General features: G+C 41.8%; 2 protein-coding genes across 21 annotated transcripts in view; one reads left to right on the forward strand and one right to left on the reverse strand.

Annotated features, from left to right (window-relative positions):
* The first annotated feature begins 5,679 nt into the window (after nucleotides 1–5,679).
* GTDC1 (glycosyltransferase like domain containing 1) overlaps nucleotides 5,680–13,373 on the forward strand; it is a 204,669-nt gene continuing 196,975 nt past the window's right edge. For 16 of the 20 annotated variants that reach the window (XR_004389911.1, XM_030485911.1, XM_030485924.1 and 13 more), the window contains exon 1: nucleotides 5,872–5,931. The gene's annotated coding sequence lies outside the window, so the exon portion shown is untranslated. Of the gene's footprint in view, nucleotides 5,776–5,867; nucleotides 5,952–13,373 lie in introns of those variants that run through there. The other 4 variants (XM_030485913.1, XM_030485920.1, XM_030485917.1 and 1 more) reach the window with 4 other exon arrangements.
* LOC115608761 (vegetative cell wall protein gp1-like) lies at nucleotides 5,783–8,176 on the reverse strand. The gene is made up of 2 exons (XM_030488082.1): nucleotides 8,131–8,176; nucleotides 5,783–6,708 (listed from the first exon to the last, which is right to left on the reverse strand). The coding sequence occupies exons 1-2, from the start codon at nucleotides 8,174–8,176 to the stop codon at nucleotides 5,783–5,785; spliced, it is 972 nt and encodes a 323-aa protein (XP_030343942.1).

Here is a 13,373-nt window from a genome sequence, read left to right on the forward strand (position 1 = left end):
ATTCTCTCAACAATTCCACAATAAGAAAAGAGGGAAGTAAGATAATATCAGCCAACTTCCTTCTGAAGAGGTTTGGTTAAATCAGAATTCTTCATTTTAGAAAATCACAAAGCAAAAATACTTCATACTACTATTCTACCTAGCATGCGAGGAAGATAGTAGGCATTTTTAATGTTCCTAAAATAATCACATCCTATTGTACCCAGCTCTAGTAAAAGGTATATTGAAGTAAAACACTGTATTTTTTTTTTCCTCCTGCATTATGAGAACTGTTCAAAGACCCTTTGTTTCAGTTCATGATAACAGAAATAATCAAACATGTCTGAGGGATGTATGCTATGCCTTACCTATCCGTACACTGAAACACAGGACTCATAGTCAGGTCCAGGGCTTGGATTTGTCTTCAGTAATATTCAGATTTAACTACTGACATGAAAAGGACTCCAAGAAGGGATAGTGACTGTCCTTATAACACACCTAACAAGTTTGGAGCCTAAATTTAAATTTTTTACTCCATTATTACTATTGTTATTGTTGTTATTATTGACATTTACTATTATTATTATCATCATCATCATTATTACCATGATCATTATTTTTACCTCATCCTTGGAGTGTTCAAGGCCAGGCTGGATGGGGGTTTGAGCAATCTGGTCTAGTGGAAGGTGTCCCTGCCTGTGGCAGGGGGATTGGAACTAGGTGATCTTTAAGGTCACTTCCAACCCAAACCATTCTATGGTTCTATGATTCTATGATTATTAACCTATGTGTAAACTTGCATGCATTTACCCATGCATTTTCCAGTTTTCAATTTGTAAAAAGGAGATGTTAGCACTCACATATCTTTGGGGATTAAGATCTAATCCTGGAGGCGCTCCAGGCTGGCAGCCTTTTATACTCATAAAAAGCACCATTACAGCAAATGTGAATAGGCATAAGTACCAAGGGGCATAAGGCCCTTGCAAGATTTGGATATACTTATAAAATGCTATTCTGGGGGAATAATACTATCATGTAAATCTCAAACATTATTTATTATTAATAAAAATTAGGTGTATTTAGCATCCTTGAATGAAAGCTGCTATAGAAGGCTAATTCATAAATCTTTCCAGAGCCAAGTTTCAACAAAGCATTTGTAGTTTTTGTACATTCTTGGTTGATTAATTCTGCAAACTTGCAGAATATACATACACATTTAATCTTAATTTTGCACATGCTTATACCTATTTGCAAATTACAAATTGCATAAGCACTGTAGAATTTGCATACATCCAAACAAAAGAGTCACTTCCGCAGAAGGGCTTTTAAAAACGTGACCTCTTCTACGTTATACTAGTAAAAAAACTTGCTGTCCCTTATGATGAAGAGCAGAAACAGCAATAAAAGTGCTTGCTTGTGATTGAGAAAACAATACATTCTTTGGTCCTTCCATTCAAAGAAAATACTTCTGGTTTGTTTTGTTTGTTTTTTTTTTGTCATATTCCTTCTTCTCTCACACTAACTGAATGTGGGTGGGAAACAGCAGAAACAGAAAGGGTCATGTTTGCTCCTCAAAATTTGAAGATGGTGTTTTTTTTCCTTTGCCACAGATGCTCCATGCTCATCAGTTGCTGTGTACTTCTGAGAGAGAAAAGAGAGAGGGAAATTGCCAATAACATTGGTAACCTTAAGTGTAGGCATGCATAAAAATTTGCTGAAATTGGGTTGTGGTACATGTTATTATTTTAGATTTGCCCTTGTTAACATCTTTTTAATAAACAGGTGCATACACTTCCACAAGCTGTCACTGTTGTTTACCCAGTCTGCGCTCTTTATAAATCTACTAATGGAATACACCCAATCATCTTAAGGATCTGTGCTTAATAAACTGGAGTCTCAAAATTTTCAGGAAAATATTTTCCAGTAATGTAGCTGTGTTGGATACAACCTTTATAAGGTTTGCTTTCAAAGATTAATAAAAATGTGACATGATTTCAATTCTAAGTTCAGCACAATGTAATAGAGAGTTTCATATGTGCTTGACACCAAGATTAGCAAGAAAGTGGGATGGAGAGAGGGAAAGGGAAATGAAAAGGTGTAAGAAATGTGGAAAATGCTTTTCTAGTGGAGGTTGAACCAAGAGGATGCCCCCACTGAGTGCCCGGATCACTGTGGTGTAGGCTCAGGCTTACTTTCACTAGCTCAGCATCAGCCACCCCCAAAGTTTCATTCCTTTCTCCATCTCTTGACCTGGAGCAAAAGAGCCCATCACGAGACAGGGGAGACACTATTTTTGATTCTTATCAAGTGGCAAAAGATTTTCAACCAAAATCTCCCATTTCCTTGGCAAGTGCTTCACTTATTAGGCTGCCATACAACCTATAGCTTTGCTTGCTCAGAGGAAGAGCAGCTACAAAAGGATGTCCTTGGAAAAGGATTTTACATGGTGAATGTCAAAGGCATGGAGGAGCTTCCTCTCCATACTGCAGTCTTTCATTGCAACTGCAGTCTCACAGGTCAATTAGAGTCACCCCAAATGTCTGACAGCACCACTCCCTCAAGACTGCTCATGTGGACACAGTTGCATTGATGTAATGAGTATATTGACTTTATTTGAGGTGGGTATTTCACATCTGCAAAGATCATAAACTATCTTCAGGCATTCCCTAGAAGGTCTAAATAAATATCTGACTTTCATTCATCCCAGCATAAGAAGGAGCTGTTGGAGTAAGTCCAGAGAAAGCCACAAAGATGCTCCAAGGGCAGGAGCACCTGTCCTATGGAGACAGGATGAGAGAGCTGGGCTTGTTCAGCCTGGGGAAGAGGAGGCTATAGGGAGATCTTAGAGCAGCTTCCAGTGTCTAAAGGGGCCCACAAGAAAGCTGGAGAAGGGCTTTTTACAAGGGCATATACGGATAGAACAACAGGGAATAGATTTAAACTGAAAGAGAGGAGATTTTGATTGGATATTAGGAAGAAGTTCTGTGAGGGTGGTGAGGCCCTGGCACAGGTTGCCTAGAGAAGTTGTGGCTGCCCCATTCCTGGAAGTTTACAACGCCAGGGCTTTGAGCAACCTGTTCTAGTGGAAGATATCCAACCCAAACTATTCTATGATTCTATCATTCTGGATCCTATTAATGGGACCAAACTTTTACTGCTGCAGTGCAAGTCTCAACTTTTAAAGAGTACAGACCTTTATTGGGCCCATCCCATGGTTCTTTGAGAGCAGCAGCTGTAAAGAAACTAACAGTTACAGTCAATGTATTAGAAAAAGTAATTACTTTGCTATTGAAATAGGTAAATAAGTTGAAAGTATATTACTAACTGTAGTTTCATCTCATGAGCTTTTAGACGGCATCGCTGGAGTTCAATATTGTTTGATTGTATGTGGCAAACAGCAATTACTGAAATTTCTTGTAGGTAACACCACGGGAGGAGCTTCTGCATTTAATTATGCATTGAAGGTGTCAGTTCAATAACCCTGGAGAATGTGATCTGTAATATCTCCAGAGAAGTTAGGGGAATGAAAGTATCAAAATACTCTTTCCCTGCCTCATTTAAGTTACTGCTGTACTTCAGGGTTGGATGGATAATTCCACACTTCTGTGTTTCACCTTTCCATAGATATCACCGGTAGGGTAACCATGGAGAAATGCCTTCAATGCAGAAAACTCTTATGTATTTGACTGAACAAGCTGATATGTTAAACAAAAGCTACCTATGTTGCCATCATAAAAGGTAAAATTACAGTTGTACCAACTTGGTTTGCACTCAAATCTATGACCTACACAGAGAAATCAAATAACCACATACACACACCAAAAGCTCTCCAGCTCTTAACAGGCTATTTTAACCTAGAGCTTCACATGACTGGACTGGATGTGGTTAAGAGTTCCACAGTGCCACATTAGGTGAAGCACCCTTGAGCAGACTGTGCTGGTCTGAGTCATGGTGTTTCACAAGAAACTACAGTCATGGTGCAGACTTCACTGCTAGCACTATTCCTTCTGGGAAAAAGGCAAAATAAGAAAAACCTTTACAGCAGCAAGATGGCATGCAGTACAGATAGATAGACTGATTTGCCATGAAAAAAGTTACAGGGTCTCGTTAGAGGCAAAGTTATCAGGCCAAGAGAGCAGTTAAACCGTGTCACACAGAGGTAAGAGTTGCCAGCCTTGAACTCTAAAGGCACTTTCTGAGCTCCAAAGAAGTGACTCTTTTTTGCAGCTTCCTCAGTACCATCCGTCCACCATAATGCTGTAGTCTTTTTCTTTCTTTAAATTCTGGGCTCCAACTAATTACTGGCAGGAAGTGCCTATTTTTATGCCATTAGTATGCAAATGAGTGAGAAGTAGAAAAATATTCTAAAGGAACTGTTACAATATCTGTCCACAGATTACTGGCCAATTAGAACATGGGATTAGTGCTGTGGGACCCCAAAAGGGTATGTCCGAAGTCTTTCTGCTTGGGTGCCTCAAGTGTAATTTCAATGGGAACTGTATATACATGGTCCTTTTCCTCAAAAAAAAGGGAAAAAAAGGTTCAAGACTAAATTGCCTGCTTACAAATGAGCACTTCTACACTTGAAAAATGAATGCCTTCACTTCCTTGCCTCAATTTTTCTATCCATACATTGGGGATAAAACATCCTGTTTTGTCTGCGTTCCAGCACACGCCAGGGGCAAATTATTCAGCTGGACTGAAGGTCTCCTCATCTCACCCTGCCTGATGACGTCTGAAAAGACAAACTCTTATACAATTATTTACAATGTGAGTGGTAAAAAAGATTTCCAGGTCTTACCACTTCCACCTAGGTAAAAACCAGGAAGAACTGCCTGCCTTGTGACATTTGGGCATTTCCATAGCTTGATAGTGTCTGGAATTCAGAGGTGCAGGAGAGTGGAAAGCTTTTGGAAAACAACTTTACTGGGCTTTCTGAACCTAGAAAATTGTGAAACAAACTGCTGCATTCTCCTAAGGGTATTTCTCATGCAAATCAGCCTTCTCGTCACTCTTTCATAATCACTGATTAGCCAGAATAGGAAAAAATACATAATTCCTCAAGTTACTGGTCTTGATGCTTCTCACAGCTGTACTCTTTGGAAATTTTGCTTCATCACTCCATTAGAAATTACTCATTATGACTTCCTATTAAAAAAAAAGAACAGTTTACATCTACATACCAAGGATAACACCATGCTAAATAGAGCCAGCTTAACAAACATTGCTCCTCTGAAAAGTTTTGCTAGAGAGGTATTTTTATTCACTGAGGCAGCAGCAGCAGAGGGCTCACAAACCACGCTGTAACACTCACACCTGTCCGGCCTTTCCCTAGAGCTGCACCACCTGAAAAGGCTTGACTTATTGGGGGAAAAAAGCTCACACACCTCCTACTCATATAGAACTGATAACAGCCCTGATTTTCCCTCCTTTCATCTGCTTCTCTCAGAAAAGCATCTTCAGGTTTTTTTTTTTTGTTTGTTTTTTTTTTTTTTCCCCCTTAGTCCACCTGGTGTATAGTTTTGTTCCTCCTACCCATTCCTTCTGCCCAAACTCTTCTGAACGGCCTCAACTCTCGCCATGCAGGTCCCACGACATCACTACAAATGGTTTGTTTTCTCTTCCACCGCTTTGCTCCACTTAGTTTTCTCTCTTTTCATTCCCTGGCCCAGCAGCTGGGCCCTGGACGGCGGGGAGGTCCCTCCGCGCTCGGCCAGTGCCGGGGAGCTGCCCCACGGAAGGAGCTGGCCGGGCGGATCCGAGACCCTCTCCCCGCGGGCGGCGCCGGGCTCGGGGGTGAGAGCTACGCAGCCGGGCCCGGCCCGGGGCGGCGGAAGGAGGGGACCCGGCTGGCGGCGGGGGGAGGCTGGCTCTGCGGCGCGCCGAGGGGAGGGAGGGGCCGGGACGCTGGCGCGTCGGTGCCGACGGTCTCCAGGCGGGAGCGAGGAGGAGGTGAGCTCCCTCTGGGTGGGGTAAGGAGCGGAGCCGCCCGCGCCAGGCAAGAGGGAGGGAAGGGGTCAGCGCGGAGCGGCGGGGCGGGCGCTCGGCCTGGGGCGACGGCCCGAGGCGGCCGGCGCTCCGCGGGGGGAACGGGGGTGCCCAGCCCGCCGAGCTCTGCTCGGCGCGGAGGGGAAAGCGAGGGGAGCCGGGTCGCTGCCGCCGGACGCGGGGCTGGGCGCTCTGCCTGACGTGGCTCCCCGGCACCTGCGGCGCGGGAGGCGCTGTCGGGGACAGCCGTCACCCCGGCCCCCCCTAAGATGGCCCCGCGGCCCTGCCGGCGGCGGCCGACAGGGGGGTGAGGGGGAGCTGCCCGGCCTCGCGGCCCTGCCGGCGGCCTCCGGAGGCGGGGAGCCGCGCGGGCCTGCGGCGGTGCCCCGCGGGAAGGGGCCGTTCCCTGCGGAGCGGCCGCTGCCGGCACGGGGTGCCGACTCCCCGGCGGCCCTGACATGGCAGCCCGCGCTTCGGCCCCTCGGGGCCGCTGCCGGGGCCCGGAGGGGTGGGTAGCTCCTGCCGGCACCCTCGCCTCTTCCCCCGGCGTCTTCCCGGGCGGCCCCCGGGAGGACGCGGGGCTGCAGGGCCCGGCGCAGCCGGGGAGGGGAGTGCGGCCTGGCCGGGCCCGGCGCCCCTGGCCTCGGCGCCGGCCAGGTGGCTGCGGAGGAGCCGCCGCTGGGACGTGCCTTGCCGGCCAGGCCTCAGTCGACCATGGCTCCGCCGCAGCCCCCCGAGTCCCTGAGTGTTTAAAATGAGTGTGTGTGAGTTATTTTCTAAATACACTCTTACTTATTTTTAAATACAAGCTGTGCGGGGCAGGGACCACTTTTCCTAAGCAGTTAACGAAGTGAGCTACAAAATTTGAACCCAGTTGCATTCCAAGTGTCACTAGCACAATTAAAGCGTTAATATGTATAAATAGTTCTGGTGGATCCGTCAAGAGTAATTGTGACCTTGGTGGCGGCATAGTGTCATGCATTACAAAACATGGAAAACAAAAACATAAAACTCCTTCATTTTTGTGAAATGCATAGATTTGGGGATTTTGTTGTTATTATTTTAAGCTAAAAATGCCCTGTGACATAACACTTCATAACAGGAGAGCTGCTTAAATATACTTTGCAAACGAATCCTAACTTTAGGAAAGTGTGTCTCGGGTGAATGAGACTTGGCATGCCTGCGCAAATCTTTTAACACATGGCTGTGATAACTAGAGTAGCAGACTGGAGGAGAGAAACCATTCGAGGTGCAAATGCATGCACAAAGCGGAGGAAAGAGTTTGACGCTTACTTTATGGTAGGATTTTCTGGTTGACAAGAAGTGGGTGTGCATTACCATGATTCAGAGTTTAGACCAGTAGTCAGGTAAAGATGAGTAGTGACTTCAGTGTGGCTTGTAACAATGGTTTGACATAATTAAATAGAGTTATTATATTGGACTCTATTAACCTGGTTAACCTTAAATCTTAACCATGACAGAGTTTTCATGTAAAGAGCCTCCGTACAAAGTACAATATTGAATTCTAATTGGAGCTTTCAAGACGTAATGTAGAGTGTATTCTTCTTGGTTTAATCTCCCCTGGTTTTTTTTTTTTCCTTCTTAGAAGTCCAGTCATAGTCAAATGCATTGGAAGAATGTTGTCTGACATAAGTTTAAATGCTCTGTATCCAGATTTCATAAATCAGTTAAGGGCAGGATTTTTTTAAAATAGTGGGTTTTGTTTTGTTTTTTTAATCTATATGCCTACCACATATAAAGAGGTGAGCATTATTCTCAATATTGCAATACCTTGGTCTTTACAAACTTTGTGAACAATTTCCCCATATAATAATTTGCTGGCCGATCAACAGTGATGGTAGAACCTGGGAAGCAAACCCACTGTCCAGCTGAAGGCATTGATACTTTACAAATACAGCACAAAGTTCCTCTGTCTGCTGATAATGCACAGTTTGAATTCTCATGCAGTAGTATTGTTACAGCTACTGTCAGTTATTGTGCTGCGAGTAGTTCAGTAAAGCAGGGTGAAGGCAAGAACAGCACACAGTGGGTTAGTCTTGTTTAGCCTGAATGAGGAAGAGTGTTTGGTAGGAGTCACTGATATGATACCAGCAAACATGTCCTGAATTTCAGTCTTTTGGGATTTGCCATGAGTTAACACACCTCTTAATCCTTGTTGATGTCTCTCCTGTGTAAGGTTCAGTACCATATGCGACTGGTACTGTTGCAGAAGTCATGCTCATAGCTTGCATAGTGCCTGTGTTACAGCTGAAACATGTCACTTTTGCTGCGAAGTCACTCAGATCCTAATGTAAAAGTTATACAACTTCCTTAATGTTGTTTTAAAATTAATATATAGACATATTTTAAAGACCTGTTTGGCTGGAGGCCCATTTTAGAGTGGCTGGTAAAAGTAATAAACTATCCTCAAAGATTTCTGCTCAATAAAATTTGAGAATATGAAAACAAAAAGTTCCTGGTTTAGCTTTTTAGTAATGTTTTCTACAACCTATGACTGCGGCATTTGACACTGCGTGTAGCTCAAAGAAGAGCTATGTGCTTTGAGCATTTTAGGCCTCTGACCCAATCCACAGCATTGACTTCTGTTATTTTCTGTTTTGATCAGAGCAGTGGAAGTTTACGGTCTCTGACCAATATCCTGCACTGGTGAAAATTTCTGGAGAGACGTTTTTATTGGCAAAACAGCACTTCACCAGTGTACTGTATTTCACTTGGAGTTCTTGGAGTAAACTGCTTGTACAAAACCTGAATGGCAGCTGTAAGCTGTGATCACACCAAATCCTGATGTGGAGAAGGCCAGTAGTTCTGGAAGCATTGCTGTACTTAAATTCCTTACTGTTTGTGTGGCCAGCTGGAATCCAACTTACAAAAAAGAAATTTTATATATATATACACAAACATATGTATTTATACTGCATTTATGGCTTCACAAAAATACGTTTATACAATACAGTCCTATATTATTCAGACTGGGAGAGCCATTGAGGGAAGGCATTTCTCCTGCAGCTGTCAATGAGTAAATACTTCATGTGGAATATTCTCTTGTATTAGCTCTTTTGGTTGCAAAGAGGAAATCTTGGCCAAAGACTTAAGATCTTACCTGGTTAAATAATTTGAGTTAAAGAACTGCTGTTTCTGTATAAGTTGGGTCCTAAACTATATGCTCAGAGGAAACATATATAGCATATATGTTCCTGTGTAGACAGAATTGTATTCTGTTTTAAGGAAATACACTGAGAATATATTTTGAGTTTCAATTTTTAATTATAGTGGTATAAGTAATGGGACTGCTCTATTTGAGGGCTTCTGCGTACTGTTGCTTGAGACATAAGCCATTGTGTAGTGGGAGTAGTAACAAAACCAAGGCAAATTATTTGCTACGTTGAACGGGGTGAGTATCCATTGCCTGAGACTAGTTGTGTAAATTTGGAATGTTTTTTATTTTTAAATTAGCAATATTAGTAAGTGGAGAACATGCTGTAAATATATATGCAACGCTGTTGGGAACCCATGTAGCAGCCATTTTGGAAGTACCTTGGCTACCATGTTGAGGGTTTTTTTGGTTTTTTTTCCATTTGTGTGTGAGAAACTATCTCTACCAAGTTTGTAAAGCTGGAAAATCATCTTGATCTTTGGTGGCAGAATTGTTAACGAGAAGCTCTAGCGAGCCTGCTTTCCTCTGCCTGCAGCCATCAGTAAGCGGTGCAGTTAGCAGCGGTGAAGCGGTGCCTTAGTGCTGTAAGGACAAACGCCCCAGTGTGAATTTCACTTCTGAATAGATATATATCAAAGTATGTCTTAAGCGTACACCTTAGCTAGCCATATTGCTGCACATCAGATGTGAAAGTAAAAATAAATGTGTGAAGCACCAGGCAGAGAGTATGAAATCTAAATCTGAAAACCATGTCTCCAGACAGTCTATTATCCTAAATCCTGGACCCCATGTATATATGGGAGCATACATATATGTTTTATTTTTGATCCACAGTATTTCCTGTAGGCAAGAAATCAAAGATCTTTTCAAGTTATAAATGACAATAAGTAGGGAAGCCAGTACTTTAGATTGCTGGTATTTTGGGTATGAGTAGCACTTTGATGTCCAAATGAGAGTGGGAGGAATGTCTAAAATGAACAATGAATTATGTAAAATTATTGATGAAATGCAGAACTTGAAGGAGAACAGGCAAGGCCAGGCACTAAGTGTGTTTGGTTTTTTTCCGCTGAATAATTATTTGTTAGGGTTAAGACACAGAAAGAACACAAACAGTTGAGACAGATAAATCCTGAAGCAAGCTAGTGCTATATAAGCAACTTTGATTTAGATACTTGCTTGTGTGTAGGTTTACATATAGTCAAACATATGTGCAAAATTTAATAAATGTGATTAGCAGGAATTTTCTCATTGGCACTTCATATGCAACTGGATTTAATATGTGCATACCTTAATTTTGCTGAATTGTAGTTTTGCTGAATAGTTAGTAAAAATTGTTGGAAGAAAAAGTTAAATTGACAAAAAGGGAAGAGGAATTTAATCAGTTTTGCGTCTGGAAACACCTTTATATATTGTGTCTGTCCAACAGTGCGACCAGTGTACCTTCACATGCTGTTTTCGAGTTTTTTCCAAGATTTTTTTTTTTTGGGCAGTTCAGTGGCATGTTTGTGTAACAGGTTGTCTATGTTAATGGTCTCAATATACAAGTTTGATACTGCCGTAGATACTGTGGGAATGTTTTCTTCTTAGAGGTACAACAGTGGTCCTTAAAAAGGTTACTTTGGCCGTGCCTCTAGGAACAGAAAATTCATGATGGTTGTGCCCTTTATGAATAAAATACCATCCAGAGTGCAAGATTTCTTTCATAGGCATTATCAGAAGTGGTGGTTGAGGGGGAAAGAACCCTACTTCACTTAACTTCACACCTAAGTAGTTGGATTCAGATTTAATATGATGCAGTCTTTTATTCCTTCAGTGGGATGGAAGATTTACTGAATTGATGTTCCATGATGGGCATTACTCACCGTGGCAGAATTTAGTGGCCAACTGCGTTGGAATGAAGGCTGAAGACCTCACTTTTGGCGTTTGGTATTTTCTCAGCCTGAAAAGGCAAAGAAAAGCCTCTCCTTCAGAGAACTGAGATTTTTTTGGTTCATCCTCCTAGAACCTAATAAAATGTATGTAATAGAACTGCGGTAAAGCCATTGTATAGAAGAACTTCCTGAATGTCACAAAGCACTGTTGTGTACATGCAAGAGTACATGTTTGGGAATGCTGAAAACTCAGAATAGAGTGATTAGCTAAAGCAGTGATGGTATGGGTCTGTAGTGGCAGAATATTTGGGAGAAAAAACAGTGGGGTAGCTCTGTTTCTAGGACCAGCTCTTGGAAAAATACCACCTTTTTCCTGTTCTTTTCCAATCACATTGGTTTGGAGGAGGTGGGAAAGCCTCAGAGTTGTGCGTAAAGGATGTTATTATGGAGCACTTGACAATGGAGATCTTGATTCTGTTTTCATAGTGGTTTATTTACCAGGTGACACCTTTGTAAATAAAATAGCAATAAAGTCCATATAGCATTGTGAAAATAAGGTGTTTTTTTGTAAGTATCTTGCCTGGTGCATATAATTAAACAAGGGCTTTCCCAGAAGCACCATCATTTCATAATTTAAAACTAAAATCATGATTGAACTACAGATCCTCATGTCATCTGATACGTAGTGTCATATTTCCTATATATCTTTCTGCTTTGATATTTACTTTACATACAAATTTTCCAGAAAACAGAAATTCAACAAGTAGATGAACATATTGCATCCTAGATATTCCGTTTCTTTTCAAGGTTTACACAAAGAATATGTTGTAAGATGACTTTGCAGAATAAGTAATCCAGCAGTATTCTGTGGAATTCCATGGTTTGTGATTTCCCAGGTGAAAATTTCGCCACTTACCTTGTCTGTCTGCTGGATTGCGGTTTAATGCAGTAAATGTCTGAGTATAACTTTGTGGTTTGAGATGAACTGAAGTTCTTCAGATAAACAGTAACATCTTCTTGTTGGCTTCTGAGAATAATTTCTTGTCCCAGAAGAAAACTTTAACAGGAAATATGCTTTTGTTATCATTACGTCAGTTTTCTTTTTTGTTGTGATTTAAATTTAAAGACAGGATTTATGAAAGTGACTGCAGGGATGGTGCTGGCCTATATAGTAATTATTTCTGGCAAGGCATAAAAAAATTGGCATAAAAAATTGGTCATTCTTGGGCCTAAAATCAGCAAGGAATGTGATACGAATGCTCCTCCATGCCTCTTGTTGTCAGACCACGGCCATTTGTAGACTTCTTTAAGGACCACAGGACATTGCTAAAGCAGAAAGCTACTTTTGCCTGTTCCTCTTTATGAATCCGTTTCATGATTAAGCTTTTAAAAGTCACAACCCCCAACATGCAACTGCAGTTTCATGGTGGCTGTGACATTATTTTACTATCCATGCTGTGAATTTCATTCTACAGTAAAATTAATATTATATTGGCCTTTTAAGTTGGTTGTCAGTGGAGAATAGGGAAGCTACACTTACAGCATCTGCATGCAATCTTAGCGACAAGTAGGACCCTCTGGAAAGCTGTTACTGTTGGGGCAGAACTAATCATTCCATGTGAAATTATGTAAGGAGAATTAGCTCTGACTCTACCTCATTTCCTTTCATACCGCTGTGAAAATAAGCTTAGAAACGTCAAACCTTCCCTCCTCATTTCTCCAAGTACTTTATTAAATACTTCTTTTTATTAAGGCTTATTTATTGTAGGTGCTAGAAAGGAAAATAACTAACTATTTCTAGGTACTAATGGGCTGTGCATCCTTGCCCAATTTGGCAGTTTTGATTTCCTTCTCAGGACTGGATTCACAGAATTAGTTGCCATTGCCTTCTCTGTACTTTGATTTTATTTCCCTGGTGGATCATTCAGAGAACTTCATATTTAAGGTAGCATGCTTGATGTGGTAGAAGATTGTCAATCACAGACTGCCTTGGCTATTTAGAAAAAAGAGATATCAAAAGCCTGTGTGGAGCTCTAAGGAGCAGTCAGGTCACCTGCTGATTTGCCTGGCAGGAGCCTAAACTCGTACAGCCTTTAGGTTTAGAAAAGAAAAGGCAGATCTCTGGAGGTCATCTGCTCTAAAATAAGACCCTGTTATGTGTGCGAGCATACAGTATTCATTGTAAAGCCAGATAGATGTGTATAGATGGTTTCTCACATGTTCATCTTACAGGTCTTAAAAACAATCAGTGATAATTTCTGTAACCCCTCCATAACCTAATTGTTCTTTAAGTATCCCAAAAGGTAGCATGTTTCCTCTAATACTCTTTTATTTTTTTTTCCCTAACCCTTTGCAGTAGT

Source organism: Strigops habroptila, chromosome 5 (assembly GCF_004027225.2).
Source record: "Strigops habroptila isolate Jane chromosome 5, bStrHab1.2.pri, whole genome shotgun sequence".
Lineage (NCBI taxonomy): Eukaryota > Metazoa > Chordata > Aves > Psittaciformes > Psittacidae > Strigops > Strigops habroptila.